The 26,356-nt window shown below is 48.7% G+C and overlaps 1 protein-coding gene across 1 annotated transcript in view; it reads left to right on the plus strand.

The window, feature by feature from the left end:
* The first annotated feature begins 9,842 nt into the window (after nt 1-9,842).
* Nucleotides 9,843-26,356, plus strand: part of TMEM238 (transmembrane protein 238) — a 41,141-nt gene continuing 24,627 nt past the window's right edge. Inside the window, exon 1 of the mRNA XM_078654926.1 lies at nt 9,843-10,446. Within this exon, the coding sequence (XP_078511052.1) occupies nt 9,982-10,437 (456 nt within the window). The 5' untranslated portion in view covers nt 9,843-9,981 and the 3' untranslated portion in view covers nt 10,438-10,446. The remainder of the gene's footprint in view (nt 10,447-26,356) is intronic.

Below are 26,356 nucleotides of genomic sequence, written 5' to 3' on the forward strand. Positions count from 1 at the left end.
CCAAGCAGAGCATTCTGGGGTGGCAGCTGACCAGACTTTGTGGACTTCCTGTCCAGTGTCTACCACGAGACCACTTCTGACTGGCTCAAAATATTGTCATTTACCCCCATCGGGAGAGATGCTCTGTTTCGCTTGCCAAGGGAGCTAGCCACAACACACAAAAAGGGGGAAGCTGAGATTCACCAGGCAGGCGAAACCTACATTTGGGACACAAGAAATGGGCTGCAGATTCCAAAACATACAACAGGCATCCTTAAATATGCCTCAGACATTAGGATGACAAATAGCCTCAGTTATGGGGATTGAAAAGAACTTTTACCGGTGTGAGTTCGCAGGCAGTCTCCCCAATAGGCCCACAACAGTAAGAACGACTCGAATCTTGATGCCATCCCCGTCAGTCAGGGTTCAGCTGTAGTAGCCATGATCACTCAGAAAGAGTGCCCTTAACATCAATGTCCAGCACAAATGCCTACAAAAACTTCAAACATATGGCGCACCAATGGACTTCCATGACATTCAAGATCACTAGGACAAAAAAACACAAAAGCTTGCAAGAGCAGGATGGCACAGCTTCTAACAGCCATGCAGAGAACTTTCATTCCATGTGGTGCAAATGAACTGGAAAACGAGTGTGTCTGTGGATGAGTGGGAAGTAGGCCTGGGTGTGAAATTCCCTTCCACTGGCGGAGTTTGCAGTTTTTCCCACTCAGCGCAGTGCGCGGACTTCCGAAAAACTCAACTACGCTGAGAGGAGTTTTTAGGTCGAGCCTTCGCAGCGCATGCGCTGCAAAGGAAAACGACCTTTTCCTAGCACTTAGGCTTGTCAACCAAGCACGTGCACGCATTGCCATTGTCTTCAATGGCAACGCGTGCACATCAGGAGATTCACTCGCGGGAGCGCGCAGCCCATCTGATCGCAATTATCGCTTCCGCAAGTAAACTCCTCCCCCCTGCTGCAGCGCAAGCGCTTTTTTCTTGTTCTTATCTTTCTCTCTCATGGCCGCGCGGCCGTGTCACCATTGATTGCTTTCACTTTCACGGCCACGCAGCCGCGTCTCTTTCACTGCCCCGCGCCAATGCTTGTTCTTATTGTACATCCTGCTTCAATTTAATGATATCCATTATAAGAGAGCTGCCCTGCGTTGCTTCCCAGCCAGGCTTGCACTGTAGGAACACACACGCACACAGACGCAGCTCATAGAGGACCCTCTTGCTTAGTACAGCCAGGCTTAAACTGTGGGAGCACCAGTACGCGCACATTCACAATTCCTAGAAGCACTTCTTTGTCTACGACAGCACTCTTTCTCTCCACAGCCAGGCTTGTACTGTAGGAATATTGGCAAGCGCACACACGCGCACAGACACAGTTGAGGTTGCAGCTCTAAAATGCATACAACGAGTTTGAGCTCAATTTTTAAAATGTACAGTCCTGAGTAAAAGGCTGAAGAGGGATAAGGAGAAGGTGCAATTTTCTGACGTCTAAACTTTATTCTCACGTTGTGCCCATGATCAGCAGACGAATACCGCTGTTTCTGAAATGCCCTCTGCTCTGCTGTCGCTTTAAGTGTATTAAATAATCTGAGTTGGGTATTATGAAATTAAAAGCGAATATCTGAGGTCCGCTGAGTAATGCATCCTCCCCTTTGCAACATCACTGGTATGGAAAGCGGGGTGCGGCAGCAGCCAGGCAAAAGGCGTACATTTATTGACAGAAAATATAATATATAGTATCATTGTGTAGGGTTCTAAGCAATGTAAAAGGGAAACATCGAACATCGGAAAACCATGGTGGTCATCGTTTTATCGATCTCAGAGGCTAGATGGCTCTGGGGCCCAGCTATACAGATCGAACTACCGGGGTACGGTGAATAAAAGCATACGTATCCCCTCGCCACACAACTTTTGTTTCTACACAGACTGTGAGATGTCTGGCTTCTGGTTAGTAAGTAGACGAGTCCCCATACACCCGCCTCCTCCCCTTCGTAGCAGAGTCTGCTGGCGGCAGAGCTGAGGCGAGGTGGTACCTGGGATAGTTCTCTCCCAGCGAGAACCCTCTAGTGAAAGCTGCTGAGCGGGAAGTGATATTCTAAAATCGCTGCAGTCGCTGTAGTCACAGCATCTGTTCGTTCACCCCTGAGCTCCTGCTCCACAGGTACACTGCCTCACAGCCTCTTGTGTTACACCTTTCACCTTTTCTTCCTTCTTTCTCCTACCCGCCTCTTGGTCTCCACCCTTTTCTCTTTTTCCTTATTTCTCTCTGCCTCTCCCCATTCACAAGCGTCTCTTTATTTCTCTGTCCTTTTCACCCTCTCGCGTCCCCCGGTCTCTCTCTGTCCTCCCTGTCCATCCATCACACCCTACCTCCTGTAATATTCTCCCACCAACAGCCTTTGGCTTTATCTTGTTCTTCTTTCTCCGCTTGTCTCTTTCCCTTCCTGTTTAAATCCATTCTTCAACATTCCTCCTTGTTATCCCTGTCTGTTCCACTTCTTTATCTCTGTCTCTTTTAATTTTCTCCCCTCTCTTTGTATTTTCTCCCCTCTCTTTGAATTTTCTACCCTTCTCTCATTTCCTCTCCTTCATCCTTCTATTAACTTTCTCGGTCTCCCTACTCTGCCCCTTCCCGGTGTCTCCTCTTGACGTTTCTCTTTCTCTAGTGCTGTATCGTCCTCTCTAGCCTACGTTATCTGTTGCATTATTTCACTGTTCTTCAATTTTGTTTTGTTCTTTTTTCCGATCTCCTTTTTCTTTCCTTTTCTATGTTATCTCTTCCATTCCCCCCTCTGTCTCTCTCCTCTTCGTTTTTTCTGTATCTACCTACGTCTGGTTGTTTCTTTCTGGCCCTCACTCTCTTTCTCGAATCTCTCTCAGACTCCCCTCTTCATTATTTTCTTCTTTACAATAGCTGATCAAATTCCTCTCTTACTCTTGCCTGGTCTTTCTCATCTTGACTCCGTTCTCTCTTTCTTTACTACTTAACTTGTCCGCCGTATCTCTCCTATCAATCTTTCTACCCCCACTTCTCCTCTGATGCTGTCTTGTAATCTTGTCTATCTTCCTTAAAATTATGTTTGTTTCTTCTTCACGATTTTCCCTCTTTTTAGCTCCCTTTCTCATTCTATTTTGTCTGTCCTCTCTCTCGTCTAGCCATCTCTGCTCTTTACTTCATCTCTTCTCACTCTCAACACACTTTGCTTTTTCTGCTGATTCGCAGGCCCGGACTGGCCGTTGCGGGCACCGGGCAATCCCCCCGGTGCGCCGCTAGGGTGGGGGCCGGTTTTGGGCCCTGGGGGCCGTTTTTGTTACAGGGCCGTTTTTGCTCCTCACAAATCACAACTGCCCTTTCATTTTGTATCGCGTTCTGTCGTATCGCGTTCTGTCGTCCGTTGCCCCCAGCGTATTTCATGTGTCTCTATGGGTTTTTTGGGGCCCATTGGGGAAAGGGAGGGGGGGGGGGGAGAAAAGCACCGACCCGAGGCTCAATGTAGGTGTGATAAAGGCCGCTTTATTGGAAGCAGGTGCATCCTACACAATACCATCCTCGGCCTGCGCCGCACAATCTAAACCTCATACATACGTAATTTCCTGACTCACCCCCACCCCCTCCCCTAACTGATTCCCACAATCCACAAACAGTAACAATTAGCATAACATAATAGCATAGCGTAATTAGCATAACAATTAGCATAACGTCAATTTGCCTCTCCACCTGGCTAAATACTTTATTGTGCTTGACCTACCCCCCGATAATCCCAACAGGTTTTCTACTCTTCCCCCATATAATAGGAATAACCGCCCCTACATGCAGAATGCACCCTACACCTGCTCCAGCGACATGAGAAACCCCCCACCCAATCATAAAACCCCCCCTTGCACCAGCCTCCAACAAAACATCGCCCAAAATCCTACGGAACCCCGCCCCAAACTACCCCGAAAAGAAAACTCCCCCGACAAAGGGGAATGCCTGCCCATGGGCCCCCCCCCACACATGTCCCAGGGAGGGTGGGAGGGGAAAAATTGTCCCTCCGCCATCCCCCGCCCGCCGGCCGAGACACCACACTCAAAATGGTGTCTCTGTCGCGTGGCCAGCCGGATACAAACCCCCAGCCCAAAAAGGAGCCCAACCAAGACCCGCCCCCAGCCCAAAAACTACCGGAAAAACGCCCCACCCGTCCCCGGGCGGTGCCAGCTCCACCCCCCCCTCTCCCCGGCCCCCAAATTACCCCGGGCGGGGCAGGCCTCCCTTTGGTCAGCCGCCCCCCCCCAGGGCCCCCATTGGGGCCCATTGGGGAAAGGGAGGGGGGGGAGAAAAGCACCGACCCGAGGCTCAATGTAGGTGTGATAAAGGCCACTTTATTGGAAGCAGGTGCATCCTACACAATACCATCCTCGGCCTGCGCTGCACAATCTAAACCTCATACATACGTAATTTCCTGACTCACCCTCACCCCCTCCCCTAACTGATTCCCACAAGCCACAAACAGTAACAATTAGCATAACATAATAGCATAGCGTAATTAGCATAACAATTAGCATAACGTCAATTTGCCTCTCCACCTGGCTAAATACTTTATTGTGCTTGACCTACCCCCCGATAATCCCAACAGGTTTTCTACTCTTCCCCCATATAATAGGAATAACCGCCACTCGAGGGACGTGCTAACGGTCCTTGACTCCCCCCCCAGGACTCCCCAACGCTTAAACCCGGGACGTGCCGCCCGACCCAGCCGGCAGGACCACTCCCCTAAACATATGGCGCGCCGCGGACCCCCCTCAACACCGTGCTGCCATGTCTATGCCTTCGTAACGCCGGCAGGTCCTCCCCCCCAACCATAGGGCCATGCCCTCCGTCCCAACGTATAGGGCCATGCCCTCCGTCACCACATATAGGGCCATGCCCTCCGTCACCACGTATAGGGCCATGCCCTCCGTCACCACGTATAGGGCCATGCCCTCCGTCACCACGTATAGGGCCATGCCCTCCGTCACCACGTATAGAGCCATGCCCTCCGTCCCCAACGTATAGGGCCATGCCCTCCGTCATCAATGTATGGGCCATGCCCCCCGTCACCAGCTATAGGGCCATGCCCTCCGTCACCAACTTATAGGGCCATGCCCTCTGTCACCAATGTATAGGGCCATGCCCTCCGTCACCAATGCATAGGGCCATGCCCTCCGTCACCAATGAATAGGGACATGCCCTCCATCACCAACTGTATAGGGCCATGCCCTCCATCACCAACTGTATAGGGCCATGCCCTCAGTCAACGTCACCCCCGGGGCGTGCTTCCAGTCCACGGAATCGAGCTCTCTACCAAATGTGACCGCACCGAAAACGGGCCGTACCCTCTCTACACCAGAGAGAAGCCCTCCGGATGGTGCGTCCCACACCGGAGCCCGTCCGCCCGGAAAAACCCCTGCCGCATCGCCCCCCATCCCCCCGTCACCCACCATACCCCGCCGCCCCCGACATAGCCGCGTCACCGTTCCGCGTCAGACCCCGCCGTACGTCGCGACCCCCCTGTCCTCCGGCGGGCGTGATCCCTGACCATGGAGTCGAGCTCACCACGGAGAAATGACCACACCGACACAGGACCGTGCGTCCCCTCTGGCGCCCAGGGAGACGTCCTCCACACAGTGCGTCACCCCCCAGAGCCTGTCCACCAGGAAAAAGCCCACTACAAAGAACGTACCTCTCACCCGCGCACGACCCCCCAAACGCCCTTGAAATGCCTGCGGCCTAACCAAACCGCTTACCCTGTTCCCACCTATACGCCAGCACCGTCCGCTCGAGCCTCCCAAAACCTGCACCTAGGCCGACACCCCAAAATGTGTCAGCACCTAAACCCGCCCCACGTGCACCCTGACGGCAAGACAAGGATCCCGTACGCTCCGGCAAACCCCCCCGACCCTGCGGGACGGGTAGACTCCACCCCTTTCAGAAAGCCCCAGGTTACCAACCACGGTGCACCGGAGCCCGAAAGAGGCCCGAACGACCCCCCATCAATGCCCCCGTGTCCCTGCCTACAACTCCAGCCCCCCCCCCAGACCTTCACCCAGGCCGCCCCAAGCCCTGTGTAGTCCTCCAAAACGCCATAGCCCTCCCAGACGCTCTGTACAATCTACCCCTGCCCTTATTCCCCCACGTAAATCCCCATATGTGCTAAGCTTAACTGGTCTTTCGCCGCTTCTGTCATTGCCTCCGCTCATATCATACAAGTAACCTTACCTACAACCAGCCACGACTATTGGCTTTGTCAAAAGTTTTTGGTTGGATAAGATAAATATACTACATGCATCCATAACACCATGTCCTTGTGGTATGTACTAAGGAAAATGTCGTGGCACCTGTGCGAGTGGTTGTGGCGCAATGGCTAGAGAGCTACTAACTTCGGAGCTCAGGAAGCAGGGTCGAGTCTCAGCATCAGCCCACGGCCCAGTGCCTCTGAGCAAATCAATCAATCGCCTTACCCACACTCCACCCTGCCCAGGGATTACCCGGGACCAACCATAGGGGTGCCCCCAAAGTGTATGAAAGAAGGAGGGGCAGGCCTGACAAGTGGTTGCACTTGTCCGGAACACACGCCGAGTTAGCAAACTTTGCGCAGCTCCTACACTGCAGCCTTGAGTTCCCTTCCCTACGCACCCTCGACTTACTAGCCCTGGCACCCACCGTGCACCTCACAAGGGACTTTACTATTAAGGCAAACATGGCCCTCCAATTACCATTACGAATCCTGAATCACCTCAAAGTTATTTCTGTCTAAAGTTGCCTACGCATGATCATTTCCCAGGTTTTTTCCCCCAAAAGGACTAGCTACCCATGAACTCACAGAAATCTTCCCCATAGATTTGATGATTCCTTGGAGAAAACTACCAATTCTTGTGTGGCATCCCCCCAGATTGTCGCCGTCCTTTTCTGAACCTGTTTTGTTTGCCCGTGGCAAAATGCCTGTGCTTTCCATTGAAACAATGTAAACTTGTTATTCACTTAATTGGCACCTTTCATTCCCGTTGAAGGTCCCTAGTACATAGACCCACCTGAAACTAGGGCCTGCCAAGTAATGCTGCTAGTGAGCTGCAGCCCTCATTGTGCCCCCCACAAAATAGTATGTCTAAAACATGTCTCCAAGGTTACACTGCAGCCTGAGTGAGCCGGTATAATGGTTTTCAGACCCGGCAAAAAAAAACCTTGTACCAATCATTAACCTTCCTGTAAAAGACTGTCAAGTCACCCTATAGGTAATCTTTAAAAGCCGTAAAAGACCATAGCGCAAAGTGCATGGTATGTACAAGCAAGTATATTTAATAGCTCCAGGGTCTGGCAACGGAGACCAGCCAAATTCATTTTTTTACTGTACCCTGACTGGCTCTCCCCTAGATGAACCCTAGTGTACACTACTGCCTTAACTAAGTGCCAAATGCCATCTGTGTACAGCCATAAAATATTCAAAGGGCACATTTACTAACAATTAAAATTCAGTAACATCTCCACCATTTAAAATGTGCCGACACTGGGCGAGAAGGTGCATTCCTGTACCCGCATCTTACCATTGAAGTTCTTCCAGTACAGAGCTGATTTATCAGGCCAACTACAGTGTAATATGGCTTGCACTAGCAAATGAGGAAGACTAAACGCATACCCCATGAAGTTGCCTTATACCCGCTGAAGCCCAGGGCCGTGCATTGTGCTTGACAACCAATTTCATATTGGAACGCTGGTAGGGGTGTTAATTGAATTTTTTTTTTTTTTTGTATTGTGAACAGGGAAGGGCCTGTGACGTCACTGGCCCTGCGTAGTAGTGAGGAAAGCACAAAAAGTGAGGAATGAAATACCCGAATTCACCTCAGCCCCTGTCGATGACGCATGACACCCACGCATCGCAACTGCAAAACTCACAGGTACAGTAACGCCCATTCCGTCACGCACCCTTTCACTCGGGCCCTGGCAGTGAAAGAAACAGGCTAGCTAGGAAGGACTCACACAGCGTAGATTTGAAAGAGAAGAGATACTGCCCTGAACGTGACCAGAACGACACAAGCTGCGAAATAGCAGCCGTCTTGTAAAGACGAAACCCACCTCCTTGCGCTTGATGTATCAGTGTCCGCTAGCCACCTCCTTGCGCTTGATGTATCAGTGTCCGCTAGCAAGCGCTGTTTACCAAATGAATACTGGACGACTATACTTCTGTACATTACATGTGAACAGTGACAGCAATTAACGGAAGCAAGCAAGTTACACAACCCATATTGCCAATATCCTCCATTTCATGTGGGGCCCATTGCCAATGAGTCCAGCAGTCTTTTTCACCCCCCGCCCCGAAACAACACACCCCGGCGGCCGTAGGGACCCTTCGGGTAGGAGCAGCGGAGACTCACCAAGTCCCACGTGGGAACCCGACCGCCCACACCAAGCAGAGCCGGCCCATCATGTGAAACAGTTATAGCAATTAACGGAAGCAAGCAAGTTACGCCACCACATATTGACAATGTCCTCTAATTAATGTGGGGCCCAGCGGCCAGGAGTCCAGCAGTCTTTGTCTCCCCTGCCCCGAAACAACACACCCCGGCGGCCGTAGGACCCTTCGGGTAGGAGCAGCGGAGACTCACCAAGTCCCACGTGGGAGCCGACCGCCCGCACCAAGCAGAGCCGGCCCATCCGCTCGGCTGCGTGGAGCCGCATGCTGCTCACCCAAGCTCCACCAACCTCCAGCGACGTGCCAGCGAAATGTCCATCCTCTCATTTTTGGTATCGATCAGCCCATTCCTCCGAAAAAATTGTCCCTCCGCCATCCCCCGCCCGCCGGCCGAGACACCACACTCAAAATGGTGTCTCTGCCGCGTGGCCAGCGGATACAAACCCCCAGCCCAAAAGGAGCCCAACCAAGACCCGCCCCCAGCCCAAAAACTACCGGAAAAACGCCCAACCCGTCCCCGGGCGGCGCCAGCTCCACCCCCCCCCCTCTCCCCGGCCCCCAAATTACCCCGGGCGGGGCAGGCCTCCCTTTGGTCGGCCGCCCCCCCCCCAGGGCCCCCATTCTCTCTCCCTTGCCTGTTTCTCCATTCGCCTCTCCGCGCCTTGCTCCCAGCCTGGCTCTCCACCTGTTGGCTTCCAAGGCAAGGGCGTGGCCCGGGGGGGGGGGGGAGGGGGGGGGGGGAGGAGGGGGCCTCTGTCTGACACAGGTGGCCCTAGGTAGGCACACAACGCCCATTGGGATGAAAGGCCTTTGGCACCCGCGCCTAACGCCACCAACCCCTCCTCCCTGGAGTGCCTCAGCCCCAGCAGTTGTAGCTTCCAGGACACACACTTTCTTAGCTGGAGTGAAAAAGCGCTTCGTCGCCTTGGTTCCTCGCTTGCCAGCATTAAGTTGGCGAGCAAGGACAATTTTACTCCAGACCACCTCCCTCTGTGTAGCGCGGAGGAGTTTTTGGGTCACGCGGGACTCCGCGGCTTGCAGTGGGAACTCTACGGGAATGTGCAGTAAGACTGTGAGCATTGAGGGGTCTGAAATAGGAAGTGTCAGGTCTGCATAGAGTCTGGGAATACACACTGAAAGGAGTTTTTGTAAGGGCGACTGGGAAGAGAGAATGAGAGAATGAGAGAATGAGAGAATGAGAGAATGAGAGAGAGAGAGAGAGTTCGAGAGTTCTAATGTTTCAAGACGTCTGCAGGTAAGCTGTCAGCGAACCATGACAGTCACAAAAGAACCTCCGGCTTCCGTCCATAATTGATGCTGTTCCCGGACGCTGGTTGAGGCGGGGTGGGGCCCACGGCTCTCGCTACTTCCTTCTTTTTTCTGTCATTGCAGCTTGTGTGGGGTGAGATGAGGCGAAACGGTTAAGCCTGCTGGCCCCCTCCGGCAGTGTGTAACGTGATCCCTGCCTCCCACAACAGGTTGGTTCGGTTTCCCGAGTCTGCTGTGCACACAGCACACCTTCGCAGCGCCTCGCCCTCGCTCGCACACCTGGGGATGCGCAGACATGGCTCCGGCCGCCCTCGGACGCTGCCGCATGGCTCTCCTGTTCGCGGTGGTGATGGACCTGGTGGGGGTGGCCTCCCTCCTGGTGGGCATCTTCGCCCAGCTGCAGATCAACGGGAGGGACTTTGGCGACTTGCTGATCTACACCGGCGCCATCCTGGTGTTCCTGAGCCTCATCGGCTGGATCTTCTGGTACACGGGCAATATCGAGATTTCCCTGGAGGAGCTGGAGCGAGACTATGTCGTGAAAGGGGGCACGCTCGCCCACCTGGCCCGCAAAATCTCCCGCCGCCTCTCTCGCCGCAGTGGCAAGCCAGGGGGCGCTGGGAGGAAGAAGGGAGGGCCTCACAGGGGCATCGGAGGCGCGGCAGCGGCGGGGGAGGACAGCCTGCAGCTGCCCCGCATCAAGGAGCCGCCCTCAGAAGAAGAGGCGTCCCCGAGGGGGTTCCCGGCCTGACCTGTTGGGGTAAGTCGAAGGTTTCGCCCCGGCGTTCATGGCTTCGGTCTACAGATGGCGACAACAGAGTTAATGTTGATGTGTGGAAGTCAGTCCGATCGATAGCCATAAGCCATGGTAGGCGGCTTAAGGACAGACTATTACCCCCCTGCAATAACTCCGACCCGGTAGGGAGATAATGTTAAAACGAAGTGAGTTTGTACGATTTGGGCCCACACTTTCCCATCTTATTAATGCACACAAGGCCTGTGTGGCGTCAGACTTTATTTACCCTTCCACACCCAATTATGTAGTCCGACTGTTTCAAGTCAAATTAATCAAGACTAGAACTCCCAGAATGCATTGGTTGTAAATAAATACATGAATGGGTGGGAAAGATGGGAGGTGCTTCCTCTGACCTGGAGTCCTGGCTACCCACTCACGAGACTAGGGTGCGCCCCATCGCCTGTGGAGTTAGAATCAAAAGTCACGGGTGTTTACTCATTCGGCTCCTGCATGCGTGCAATTGGGGGGCGGGGGGGGATTGCAACAGGCAAGGAGCACAAGCGGGAGATCACACCTCGGCTCAACTGCCCATGCCTGGGTGATCCTAGGAGCGTCAGATGCTTGTATGCCCGATACGCATCTGACCCGATAAGCATCTTCAATAGGAAGAAATGGGAGCAACATGGAATCCACACACTGACAGAGTTGCTCAAAAATATCCTTTAACTGCTGGCATACCCGACGCTGTGAACCCATTTATCTAGTGGGCTTTATTGTTGGTATTTTTATTTTGCTCTGTTAGGATTTTTTGTTTAATTTTCAGTAGAACGTCTAATTTTACATTTGAATAGACTTAAAAATAATTAAATTTCTAACTCGCGGACATTTTCAACTAAAACTTAACAGGCAAACGAGCGCCGTCTGCGCCCTTTCAAGGAGTACTAGAAATAAAACAACGTTGTATTTTCCCAAAAAATAACACGAATAACGGTTATTCTGAAACTATGCTACAATTCTCTGTGAAGCAACACCAGGAGTATCTCTGGTTCGCGTGCGCCCTGGGGCGTGGAGGGGGTGCTGTGGCGAGTAGGCCGTAGTACTCGGTGCTCAGCTCTGGAAGATTCATCTTCCGTGAAGTTTGGTTTCTTGGAGTCTCAGTCTTCACTCCCCATATTTAGTGTATTGAGCAGTTCTGGGGGCCTCAGATTCAGCACCGAGCTCGTTTCTGAATATACATTTAAAACAGCAGTGGTTAATATTGTCCCTCGCAGTGTCAGGGCCTGCACACTCGCAATCGAGGCCTATGTGCTTAATGGGTCAATGTGAATACTAGCCTGGTCTTGTCGTTAAATGTAGCGGCGAGATGAGATTCAGTGCCCAGTGGACGCTTCATCTTCTGGCGTTTGATCAGCCACAGGGAGACCTCACAGCCCTCAAAAGCTTTCAAATAAATGAATTGAATATCCTACCTATAGCGTTCAAATCCTGCTTTTCTTCAAAGAAACTGTCGCAATTGCTGTACCTTCTCGTGTTCCCCTGCGAGTGACGTGGCCATTCACCTTCCCAAAGTCTGGATGTTTGGTTTTGATGACTCCCTCTGGCAACACCTGAAACTGTCTGCAGCCAGACCTGAAATGAAGTAGTCATAAAAAGTAAAGACATATGAGATTATGTGCCAAAAATTCGTAGAAAAAGCAATCTAATTCTCCATTAAAATATAACTAGGAAACGGGGATGAGTACAAGGTCTGCCCTAGCAGCTCTGTAGTCTGATATACACTCTAGTCAACCCATGCCAGGCATGATAATCTTATTTCGTCTTTTTTTCTCTGCACTCTGCTACTTATTCTATCATAAATGAATGCAGAACAACAAGTACCAGAATGCAACGTAAGGACTACGTGAGCTGCTCCCACCTGGCAGGGACAGGCTCTGAAGCCCTTCCAGTCCCCATTCATAGTTAAAAGAGCTGAAATCCGACTCCCCTGCCACACCAGTATCCGGCCCCCACATTTAGAGAGGGCTCGGTTTACCTGCTGTGGGAAAGCCTGCAGGTTCCCGTCACACCTGGCAGCACATACCGGCTTTGTGCAGAGCTCCCAGTCTCCATAGCCACTGACCCATGTCAATGACACAAGAAATGGGCCATGTAAAAGCAGAGGCCTCCTGGTAGCCATTCACTTTACAAATGTCCTTTTCATTTCATCAGAACAGCCACATGGAAGATCAGAGTGCCCCGTGAGTCCCCTTTTATCTAGTAAAAAGCGAGAAATCTTTATTTAAACCTATCACATTTCTTTTCCTTAAAAAGCTGCACCTGCGTACAGATAAATAACGTTTCCCAGCAGTGAAGTGGCCTTCAGAGGCCTGTAAATCTAGTAATACATGTATATACCTAAGATAACTGACTCCGTCCCATTCCTAACAGCCTGAGTAGGTACCAGTCCTTTGAGTAAATGTCACCAAACCTTTATAGACGTGTTTCTGACTGCTCCGGTGCTACAATACTTTTGGAAATTGCAAAAAACACAGTTGATGGACAGAATGTAGAGCAATGTCATACATTCACCCCAGTACAAGGATCTGGGCCTAAATCCATCGTTTTTTTGCACTCCACACCACCCTGGGTTAGACACTGGCTATATGCAAATCAGCTCTGACCCTGTGCCTCATGGGAACAGTCCAGTCCGAACTACCAAGCCATGTCTTTCCCAGACCGGAATCAAGCATCCAAGGACCGGTTTCTGGCTATCAGCCTTCATCAGCCTGGATAGCTTGACTCCAGTGGTGTGGAGAGCCTGGGACTCACGTCTGAGCATACCCAGCCCACTCGGGGTGAAAATTGCAAAAAACACAGTTGATGGACAGAATGTAGAGCAATGTCATACATTCACCCCAGTACAAGGATCTGGGCCTAAATCCATCGTTTTTTTGCACTCCACACCACCCTGGGTTAGACACTGGCTATATGCAAATCAGCTCTGACCCTGTGCCTCATGGGAACAGTCCAGTCCGAACTACCAAGCCATGTCTTTCCCAGACCGGAATCAAGCATCCAAGGACCGGTTTCTGGCTATCAGCCTTCATCAGCCTGGATAGCTTGACTCCAGTGGTGTGGAGAGCCTGGGACTCACGTCTGAGCATACCCAGCCCACTCGGGGTGAAAATTGCAAAAAACACAGTTGATGGACAGAATGTAGAGCAATGTCATACATTCACCCCAGTACAAGGATCTGGGCCTATATCCATCGTTTTTTTGCACTCCACACCACCCTGGGTTAGACACTGGCTATATGCAAATCAGCTCTGACCCTGTGCCTCATGGGAACAGTCCAGTCCGAACTACCAAGCCATGTCTTTCCCAGACCGGAATCAAGCATCCAAGGACCGGTTTCTGGCTATCAGCCTTCATCAGCCTGGATAGCTTGACTCCAGTGGTGTGGAGAGCCTGGGACTCACGTCTGAGCATACCCAGCCCACTCGGGGTGAAAATTGCAAAAAACACAGTTGATGGACAGAATGTAGAGCAATGTCATACATTCACCCCAGTACAAGGATCTGGGCCTAAATCCATCGTTTTTTTGCACTCCACACCACCCTGGGTTAGACACTGGCTATATGCAAATCAGCTCTGACCCTGTGCCTCATGGGAACAGTCCAGTCCGAACTACCAAGCCATGTCTTTCCCAGACCGGAATCAAGCATCCAAGGACCGGTTTCTGGCTATCAGCCTTCATCAGCCTGGATAGCTTGACTCCAGTGGTGTGGAGAGCCTGGGACTCACGTCTGAGCATCCCCAGCCCACTCGTGGTGAAAATTGCAAAAATAGCCAGAAACCGGTCCTTGGATGCTTGATTCCGGTCTGGGAAAGACATGGCTTGGTAGTTCGGACTGGACTGTTCCCATGAGGCACAGGGTCAGAGCTGATTTGCATATAGCCAGTGTCTAACCCAGGGTGGTGTGGAGTGCAAAAAAACTATGGATTTAGGCCCAGATCCTTGTACTGGGGTGAATGTATGACATTGTTCTACATTCTGTCCATCAACTGTGTATTTTGCAATTTTCACCCCGAGTGGGCTGGGGATGCTCAGACGTGAGTCCCAGGCTCTCCACACCACTGGAGTCAAGCTATCCAGGCTGATGAAGGCTGATAGCCAGAAACCGGTCCTTGGATGCTTGATTCCGGTCTGGGAAAGACATGGCTTGGTAGTTCGGACTGGACTGTTCCCATGAGGCACAGGGTCAGAGCTGATTTGCATATAGCCAGTGTCTAACCCAGGGTGGTGTGGAGTGCAAAAAAACAATGGATTTAGGCCCAGATCCTTGTACTGGGATGAATGTATGACATTGTTCTACATTCTGTCCATCAACTGTGTTTTTTACAATACTTTTGAAGGCACCTGTTATACCCCAGCCCTGCCAGCCTTACAGCGGGTTGGGGCTGACTTCTATTTGGCATTGCTCCGGGCCTACCAGGCTTCCAGAGGAGCAGAGCTTGACAGGCGACCTGCTCGGAATTATCTAATCTTTCGGTCAAGACTCCAGCCCGCCCTATGCCTGACAGAGCGCATCCCTCCATGTCTGACGGAGGTTCCACTTGCCACTTCATAGATTTACGAACCTGACTTTTGATTGCCCGCCATTCAGACTCCAGCTTGACGCCTGGCAGATTCTGCTCCATTTCTGGCAGCCTTTCACATGTTCTGACTTCAGAGGCAGTAACTTTTCCCCCAGAGACTGTGCTGACAAAACAACTGCTTGTCTCCAGTCTTACAAGTGCCTGGCATCTGACCGATTCTGACCCAGCCCGTATCCGCCTTAGAGAGGTCCTCCTGCCTGTTTGAAGGCCTTTGCTTTTAAACTGACATTTGTGCAGGGCTTCCTCCCAGCCCCCAAGTGTTGGCAGGTAGGATTTTACTCTCCTACAAGCATTCACAACTCATACTAGCTCCTGTTTCCTGTCATTAAATTTGCAAGATCTATTTGTTCTGGTTCAAGCTTGTTTGGTTAGTTTCACCTCCACCCCGAACCTCCCCGGGCAGAGAGCTGCAGGCGATCGACTCTCACTATGGAGAGGAAAGGATCACAGCCCAAGAGTCCCTTCACGTGGAGATACCGAAAATATGCTGTCCCCTTCACCCTCTTTGAGTTTCTCAGGTGTTCACGTCTATTCTGCTTCATAGGAACTCGAAATACTTGCTGGGCAAAATAAACCCCCCAGAAAACTCTCTCTCTCCCTAGTCTCTTGCTCATTGTATAGCTACTTTTATTGCACACAATGAATAATACATAAACACCTCCTTTCGAAGTACTTCTTTAAATCCCTTAAGTCATTAATGATTTGGCCAGTGCAGGTGGGTTAGCAACCCAGACTCAAATCGGATGTTTGGATGCCACCTTAAAAACAAGGTGGTTTTGCAACCCTCGACCACCTGCTTTATTATTCCTGCACCCAGGCCGAGTTTGCGTAATACTGACCCCTCCCTACCTTAAATGGCCCAGGGGACACCATCCCCCAGGGCTGGCTCACTTGCTGTGTCCCGTGAAGCCCACCCCTCAGGAGACAGTAGTTTCCCTGCCTCCATTACCACGGGCAAGAAAACATATGCTTCCTCCCCTCTGGCAGGAACATTTTTAAATGTCCCCCTAAATGGGAGCAAACACTAAGTTTGTTCCCAGCCGGCAGGAGATTTAAACTTGCCCCAGCCGGCTGGGAGCAGACTTGTGTTCTGTTTTCCTGTTCACATAAACAGAACACATATTGCTCCCACCCAGGGGAAGCATGCAGAAAGCAGCTGCTCCCTCCAGGCTCCCTGGCCAATTAAGGCTTGGGGAGGGGAGCTGCACGCCCCGCCCCTTAATATATATGTTTGGCCTTAGGGTGTGAGGTCCCAGGGGCCCGAAGACACACCCTACGCCACGCACGCCAAAGGCTGTGCGCAGTGGTGCTGGTGACGTTTGAAGGTGGTGAGGCACAACTGCTGCCCCTTATTTCACCAAGTGAGCATGCAAAGTGAGCAACCTTGAGTTCCCACTCAGGGGTTTTAGGACTCTCTCCCAAGAAGATACAGAACCATCTAGTACATTTTCAGGTACACGTTTCAAAGTTTTAGAGGTGCTCCAGGCCATTTGGAAAAGAAACAAATCAAATCTACCAACACTTCTTCAAGTTGTGCTAAACAATAATGACCCCCCCCTCATCCATTCGGATTCATTGCCCTACAGCAGCGCTAATGGCTGACCTAATATAGTACTGACTCCCTTACAGTCCTACTTGCCCTCCTCTACATTGGAAGGCTGCACACCAGGAGGATGGACCTCCAGAGGTATGAGGTAGTGGTCCACATGTGTTAAAGTCTTGCCTCAGTCTGTCAGTCCTTCAGAGGAGCTGCTGGGATATGGGCAGGCATGGGAACGGTTCAACTGACTATTCAGAGACATTGGACATTCAGTTAACCTCTGAACATAATCTCTTTTGCATTAGCTATGCTGGAATCATTTCCAACCTCTCAACATATGAAATGCTTCCCACTGACTTTATTGGGGTCACAGGTTCAAATTCCAGCCATACCAATCAAGGTTGATAAAATAAGTACTATTGACTTGGGTAACAACAAACATATGTGCTCTCTGAGCTAGCTATTGCAGTCTTTTCAGAGCTGAAACTGATGCAGCTCATCATGCACCCAACCCTACTGGCCCTTTATATGTAGCTTGTACATGAGACTCCAAGGCCTCACATAAGTGCTCTAAACATATGAGACCACCCAGCCCTACTAACCTTTAAGGGAGGTCACTAGCCAGTCAGACACTTGTTAGAAAGTGGATGGTGAATGCTATGCACCTTGTACACTAGAGAGGTATCTGCCAAGCCAAATCAAACAAAGATCAGGATGCAGTAAGGTAACACTAAATATGGAAAGGATTAACAAACTCCCGCATAACCTCAAATATAATTTAGAAACTTTGACAATGTGTTTTTTCAAATATATTGTTCTTTTGCCAAAAATGTAGCACCTATGGTAACATCAGTCACCAAACTAGATTGCTTGGATTTTTGAATCCGTTTAAAGTCATACACCAGCTAATGTTTGTTGCATCTTCAGTAATCAGACACTTCCTGTAGTCCAACTAGTGCCCCATAACATACACACTCACATACCAGTCCATAAACATTTATTGGCCTCAATACTATCTTTACACCACATGGCTGCTATAGGCTTGATTCTCGTGATCGATCAAGACAAATCAATTGCAACATTTTAAAGCATTAAAACATACAAACACAAGCACTCACTCTTAAAAGTGCGCGCATTGACAGTGTACAGATAATGCATCAAGGCCCTGTCCCCTACAGTGGTCCTCCGACTCACTTGCATGTTCGTTGTTACATATGGGTCCCTCACAGGGCTTCCACTGATAACAGTTGCGAGCAGATGAAACCCACTGTGATCCTGGGCTGCAGGTATCATCATGCAAAGAGGCAGCAGTAAGGCCTAGACCTCACCTAAGCTGGGCCGTGTGAAGTCTGTACCATGTGTGACAACCGGTAACAAACACATTTGAGCCATGATTCTTGTAGCACAAACCTTGCGTCCATGTCAGTTTTATGAAGCGACAGAGGAAAATGACCACACAGGCTAAAAGCAAAGCTGAACAAGCGACTGAATGGAAGAATGCGAACATTTCAGCAATGATAATGCCTGAACTCTAGAATGGCAAAACACAGCAGCAGTTCAAGAACAAAAGGGAATATATACAATTTGAGTAGCAGATGCATGCAAGCAAATCTCTGCATTTATAAAGAATGTGAACCAGTCGCGGCCGGCATGACTGGCGGGTGGGGGGGTGGAAATGGGGTAGTCGCGGGGGAGAGGTGGGAGGGGTTTAACTAAAAATATATATAAAATAAAACTTGCCGTGCAACACCTCCGCTTCCTGCCGTCCTGTGTTTTCCAATTCCTGCAGCGTGATGATCATCATCAGGAAAGGCAGCCTCCCTCCCTACCCTCCGCCAATCACAACGCTGCAATGGCAGCGTTGTGATTGGTGAGGCGCAGCTCAGAGCGCCCCAGCCGGGCCATTTTCTCTATGTAGGCTGCATGCAGCAGATCTGTGACTGGGGGTGAATGTTTTGCCAATGTGCAACATTCCGTCCATCACCTTGTGTGTTTGGCTGCATGCAGCAGCCTACATAGAGAACAAGGGAGAGTGAGCAGCCCTGCTTGAGGGCAGGGGGGAGTGGTTTGCCTTAGGGCCGACCAAACAGTCAGTACCCACAACAGTGGGCAAGCCACTCTCCTCCCTCCCGCCCCCCTCCCCACCCTCGAGCAGCACCACCCACCCCCAAGCAGACAATTCTGCTTTCTCGCAGTCCGGGAAGCAGAAACATAAAATGGTAGTTATTACCATTTATGTTTCTGCCTTCTCGCCCCTGTGAGTCCCCCTGTCATTACCTTGGCTTACTTGTGAGGCTGCGTGCCGCGCCCCATTAAATCTCAGGTACATAGTGCATGACCGGGTCCCCTGGACCCCGGCCGTGAACTAAGTTCGTTCCACATGCTTTTTGGGGGCCTTTATTCCTTTGAAGTGAATCTGTAATTATGTGCATTGTGGCTCCTTGAGCGCTTTTAAGCCTCGTGTTCAGTCTATATAAGGATAACTATTTTTCTACAACTACTGGTGGTGTCTGTTTGTATCGTTCTTCCTGCGTTGTGTATGGTCATAAATGCTTCACACACTGCCTCTGAGATAGGCCTGTCTGCTCGTGCTTCGTTACCACAGGGTTGAGCAGGGGTTATCAGGTGTAGCCCCTTTACTCTGACTTAGGAAGAAGATTCCCTATTTGGACCTCGGCACCAGCCGCGGCCAACTAGAGATCCCCATTACTAACAGTGTATATATATATATATATATATATATATATATATTTGTGTGTGTGTGTATATGTGTGTATGTATGTGCCTATCTATATATCTATATCATATCTATATATCTATATCATATATATATATATATCTATGGAAGAAAGAGTTGCCCCTGGGTGGGGTGCACTGACAGGTAGGAATTAATGCCAACGCAAGGGCGCGAGCCGCGAACAAAGTCCTTTTCCTGCCAGACGCGTTTTGGGCCAACGTCCTCTTCAGTGGCAGACCATGTGACATGACGGCAAGCTGAAAGCACCGGTAAATACCCACAGTAATTATACGCAGGTGTGACACCTGAAGCATTGCTTTCTGAGACTGGTGGTTTAGTAAAACCCAAGTGGGTCGCCGCCCCCATTCACATGCAAAAAAGTATGAAAAGGATTGCCAATCTCCCCGCAAGCACCCCACAAGTGAAAGGCACCTCCCGTACCACAGTAAGCTGCCCAAATAAGGTAGCTGTGGACACGCAGTTTTTCCGCGGTAGTGCAAACCCGCGACCGGGCTGGCCGCTAACAAATGGAAGAAAGAGTTGCCCCTGGGTGGGATGCACTTGCAGGTAGGAATTAATGCCAACGCAAGGGTGCGAGCCGCGAACAAAGTCCTTTTCCTGCCAGATGCGTTTCGGGCCAACGCCCTCTTCAGTGGCAGACCATGTGACATGACGGCAAGGTGCAAGCACCAGTAAATACCCACAGTAATTATACACAGGTGTAACACCTGAAGCAATGCTTTCTGGGACTGGTGGTTTAGTAGAACCCAAGTGGGTCGCCGCCGCCATTCACATGCAAAAAAGTATTAATAGGATTGCCAATGTCCCCGCAAGTAAGACACCTCCCGTACCACAGTAAGCTGCCCAAATAAGGTAGCTGTGGACCCGCAGTTTTTCCGCGGTAGTGCAAACCCGCGACCGGGCTGGCCGCTAACAAATGGAAGAAAGAGTTGCCCCTGGGTGGGATGCACTTACAGGTAGGAATTAATGCCAACGCAAGGGCGTGAGCCGCGAACAAAGTCCTTTTCGTGCCAGATGCGTTACGGGCCAACGCCCTCTTCAGTGGCAGACCATGTGACATGACGGCAAGCTGCAAGCACCAGTAAATACCCACAGTAATTATACACAGGTGTAACACCTGAAGCAATGCTTTCTGGGACTGGTGGTTTAGTAGAACCCAAGTGGGTCGCCGCCGCCGCCATTCACATGCAAAAAAGTAGATTGCCAATGTCCCCGCAAGCACCCCGCAATAAAAGGCACCTCCCGTACCACAGTAAGCTGCCCAAATAAGGTAGCTGTGGACCCGCAGTTTTTACGCGGTAGTGCAAACCCGCGACCCGGCTGGCCGCTAACAAATGGAAGAAAGAGTTGCCCCTGGGTGGGATGCACTTACAGGTAGGAATTAATGCCAACGCAAGGGCGTGAGCCGCGAACAAAGTCCTTTTCCTGCCAGATGCGTTACGGGCCAACGCCCTCTTCAGTGGCAGACCATGTGACATGACGGCAAGCTGCAAGCACCAGTAAATACCCACAGTAATTATACACAGGTGTGACACCTGAAGCAATGCTTTCTGGGACTGGTGGTTTAGTAGAACCCAAGTGGGTTGCCGCCTCCATTCACATGCAAAAAAGTATTAAAAGGATTGCTAATGTCCCCGCAAGCACCCCGCAAGTAAAAGGCACCACCCATACCACAGTAAGCTTCCCAAATAAGGTAGCTGTGGACCCGCAGTTTTTCCGCGGTAGTGCAAACCCGCGACCGGGCTGGCCGCTAACAAATGGAAGAAAGAGTTGCCCCTGGGTGGGATGCACTTACAGGTAGGAATTAATGCCAATGCAAGGACGCGAGCCGTGAACAAAGTCCTTTTCCTGACAGACGCGTTTCGGGCCAACGCCCTCTTCAGTGGCAGACCATGTGACATGACGGCAAGCTGCAAGCACCAGTAAATACCCACAGTAATTATACACAGGTGTAACACCTGAAGCAATGCTTTCTGGGACTAGCCCACCAGGAGCCTCCAGTATGGGCCAGGGGGCTCCCTTGCAGAGACGTGTAGAGGCCACGTCCCTTTTTACACCTCTCTGCCATGCAGCCCCCTGGCGCACACTGGAGGTTCCTGGTGGGCTAGATGGCCCCCAGGCACCCCCAGTATGCAAGGGGAATTAGTTCCCCCTCTGCAAACGCGCCAGGGGGCTGCGTTGCAGAGAGGTGTAAAAAGGGGCATGGCCTCATTACACTTCTCTGCAACGCAGCCCCCTGGCGCATACTGGATGTTCCTGGTGTGCTAGGTGGCCCCCAGGGACCCCCCGTATGCAAGGGGACTTAATCCCCCAACTTAGAACGCGTTACGGGGCATGTTTGCACAGTGGTGAAGGTAGGGGCGGGGCTTGAGGTGACGTGTGCAAACACGCCCTGTGGCGCGTTTTAGGTTGGGGAAAATATCCCTCTTCAATCCAGAGGTCCCCTAGGGGCCAACTAGTCCAACAGGTACCTCTAGTAATTGCCATGAAGCTGCTTTGCAAAGTGTTGTAAAAAGGGGGCGTACCCTCTGAACACCTCTCTACAACGCAGCTCCCTGGCGCAAACTGGAGGTACCTGATGGGCTAGTTGGCTCACAGGTGACCTCAGGATTGAAGAGGAATATATTCCCCAACCTAAAACGCGCCACAGGGTGTGTTTGCACACTTGTGTGCTCAGGCCCCGCCCCCTTCCTTCACTATTGAGCAGAATAATCCTCTAAAATTAGCCGAAGTACGAATTCCGATTTACTCACCTGTCATCAAGAGAGACCTCAGTGCTGCATCTTTCAGCCCACTACTGATCCTGAAAAAAGATTCTAATCGTAGTTACAGTAACTTGAATTTCCTTCCATAGGCTAACATTGACATGTTTTACTTGGAAATTCTTCTAAGTGTGGAGTTTTGGAACTTTAAAAAATTCCTCAAAAATCAGCCAAACTACGAATTCCGATTTACTCACCTGTTTTCAGGAGAGACCTCAGTGCTGCATCTTTCAGCTCACTACTGTTCCTGAAAAGTAAATTTAACTGTACTTACCAGTAACTTGAATTAGCATTTAAAAAAACCTTAGAAATTCACTGAAAAACCATAGGTTTTACTCATGATATAGTTAGCTGGACATTTCCCTCATACAAAACCATTGAAATTCCCCCGTTATAGTTACTATAACTCGCGCGCCCGCAATGCACTGCTGATGACGTCACATATTACTTCACTCATGACATGGTCAGTGACACCACTCATGACATCACTGATGACATCTCAAATGACATCACTGATGACATCATCCTTGTGAAAGAGTGACCGACCTCCTCTCAGCGTAATAGCGTAATCTAACCCTTGATACACACAATAATACATAGAAACTAAAATCTTAAAAAAAAAATGGAAAAAACAATTCCAGTTAGAACAACCTATTCAGTAATTCTAAAATATACATACACATCCAGTCATTCGCTAACCGTTCTATATGGGCACTCATACATGTACTCACTCATCATGTGTACTCCTACACCTATGCATCTTATTGCACACCGACACTCATCTATAGAGTTACTCACACACATACTCACACATTGAAACACATCCAGTCATTCACTAACCGTTCTATATGGGCACTCATACATGTACTCACTCATCATGTGTACTCCTACACCTATGCATCTTATTGCACACCGACACTCCTCTATAGAGTTACTCACACACATACTCACACATTGAAATAAACTATCAAACATCCATTTACTTGCATAAACAGCTATACACCCACCACTACACTTACTTCTACAGAATCGTACACTCTTACTCTCTTAAACAATCACTTATAGAAACACATACTTATTTATACAGGTACTCTTACAATCTCTCGCTATCACGTATACTCACTTATATACATCAATACTCACATATACTAGTTTAAAACATATGTAGTTACTCATAAAGATACTATTGAGACAGTGATTCACTCACTAACACCCATAGACACACTCATCCACCCATACAGTCCTGCACACATGTTGTCTTCAAAACACATACAAACAGTGAGTCGCACATTCATGCATCTATGCGGTAAGTAATACCTCCCACCAAACATACAGACACTCATACTGATAATCTAAAAACCACCTAATAACCCATATCGACACTCATGTAGCTAGTCACCAACCCATGCAGCCACTTATACACAAAGTGAGACACTGATACAGATATTAACATAATTAAACATTACTCGCTAACCCATGTATTCACTAAGATACACCTAATAAGTCAGTTATACAATCATTTTTACAAAAAAAGTCCATTTAGACACTTATTTACACATTTATTCTTCCATCGACCTTTAGATATACATATATAAAACATATTTATTTTTCAGAAAGACACGCATTCAATGGATGATGTTGCTACAGCGCGGCTCCAGAAATCATTTCTAATCAACACTCACCATTACCCTGAAACCTTAAAAACACACAAATCATTCATCAGTGGGGCCCATAACACTGCTCATTTACCCTGTTCACTTACACTTGGCTTCAAGGCTCTGGTGAATCGTAAAGGAGAAACGCTGTAACATTTTGGTGGAGCGTCTAAACCTATTTAACTATTTGTTATTTACACCTGCAGATTTAAACATTTTTCCATGGTTTTATTCAGACTTAAATTATTCAGACACACCACCATAGTGGCAATGGATCTTCTAGAATGAAAATTAGGCGTAGGAAGAATTCAAAGACCAGCTCTTACTACTTCATTTATCTAATTTTTATTCAAAGCAAAACTTTATCATGTCTGACATTTAGGCATTAGAAAATCTCTATTCAGTAAAATCTTAAACTTTATTTCAAAATGATCATTTTATTTAGAGCTCAAGGAAATCGCTTTATTTTAGAAGTCAGTTAAAGATTAGCAAAGAGCAGATAGTTCCAAATTCATTCTCTCCTAACATCCCTAACTAGCACCCTCATCTTATCCTTCAATCCTGTAAAGCAAACAAGTAAAAAGTCATTATATTCTTACATCCAGGAATCGGGCAGCATCTCCGATAGAAATTGAAAAGGCGACCCCTTCTAGCTAAAACCAGGGTTTTTTATACCCTATTTCCCTAACTTAATCTATCTAAATTGTAACTACTATCACTTATTTGGTCTCCTATTGGACAAAATCGGGGTGGGTGAACATCTCTTCACCATTACAGCATCATTTTCACAACGTGTCATCGAAAAAAGAAAGGGTCTTTGTTTAAATCAGTCCGTGGCCTAGGCTCTTCCTTGCATTTGAAACATGCATAAACTCTCCCAGGCTCTAAGCATTACATCGTCCACGCTCGGCACCCATCCTAGGTTCCGGGTTATGATAGCCTTGAACCTCCTCGAGCACAGGCAGTTCACTCTGACTTGCAGGTTTGTGGCGCGCCTGCGCAGTTCAGCTCTTGCTCACAGTTTACCGAAGCAGCCATCTTTTGCATTGGCCTCAGAGGCCACTTTTGGAACTATCGTAAAAACAAACACATGTTAATTATTGAATTTAAACCCATTCTGTTTACCTCCCACCTAACTAATGTTTCCCAGTTAGTTGTTACCTAGCAAATAAGCCAAATAAATGCATTTTATACTTACATTTTCGACCTCTCCACCACACAGAAACATGTAGAATAAGCATATTAAATTGCTTTTGTTTACAATTAAGCTGCACATTAGTTCACAACACAATAACAATACATATTAGCTGGGTTTATTGCAACATGCAAGCAAAGTTAGTTTTTCCCCGTGTGTAATAATAAAAATGTGTGCATTTTACTCTATGGTTGGTTAATTTCTCAAAACATGCAATTAGTAAATATTAACGTTATGGGACATTACCTTTACGAGGGGTACACAAAATTTTGCGTTTGCCACCTCGCTCCATCAATTCCCTCATCCTGGTGATTTTATCACCAAATAACCCTCAAAATTTTGGAAAATTTAGCAGAACATGTGTAAATTTCCTTTTGTTAATGTCATCTATACTTTGTCTCCTTTGAATATTTGAAAACCTTTTCTTTTACTTCCACCATTTCTATCTCATTCTTTTCTCTCATTCTTGCTAATCGTTCTTCATTCCTTTTTCTTTATCAAGTTTCTGAAATCTCTTCTACCTTTTATATATACAGCATAACCTTATCATAAGGATTATTACCACTAAGACTGTTATCGGTATTAGTATTTTACCTATAATTTAACTACCTATTTCTTGAAACCAGTGCTTAATTGCTGAGAAACTTTTACCCGGTCTTTCAAGGACACCTTCAACCTCCAGTGGTTCAATTTCTTTATGCAAATCTGTAATATTTATAATATACTTTTCAATGTTTTGACTTTTATCTGGAATATAAGTACAACAATGTTGAACTTTCAATATTCCACAGACTCCTCCCTCGTTTGCTAAAATTACATCAAGGGCAAGTCGGTTTTGCATAACCATAGCTCTCATAGCAACCATTTCAGTATCTACCATTAGGAATACCCCTGCTGTATCTGTTGATAATTTATCAACTATTGTGGACAATTTTCTGATTCTATTTGCATTAAACGAAATTCCCACTGCTGGTATCCGTGCTCCAAATACATCACCTATTATTTCTAACACAGTTTCTCTTCTTTTTCTACTTAAAACTTTACCTAACTCATGCTTTCCATTAGTACCTCTATCTACATGGAAAATTTTAGGAAAGACCAAACCCACATAACATGTCCAATACCAGTGGTCTGGCAGTCTATAATAAGCTCTATTCCCGCATATAAATTAAATTCCAGGAAAAACCGGATCATTTCCTCCTTTAAATCCCCAACCCTCTAAAATTCTCTAGGTATCTTCACATTGACTTGCACCCACAAAATAATTGTCATACCTCGAATTGTCTCTCCTAATACAACATTTTCCCAACATTGGTGCATCTATATTGATTGCTACATTCACATTCTTGTCCTCGATGTTCTCATCATCAAATGTGTAATATTTAG

Source organism: Lissotriton helveticus, chromosome 7 (genome assembly GCF_964261635.1).
Source record: "Lissotriton helveticus chromosome 7, aLisHel1.1, whole genome shotgun sequence".
Classification (NCBI taxonomy): domain Eukaryota; kingdom Metazoa; phylum Chordata; class Amphibia; order Caudata; family Salamandridae; genus Lissotriton; species Lissotriton helveticus.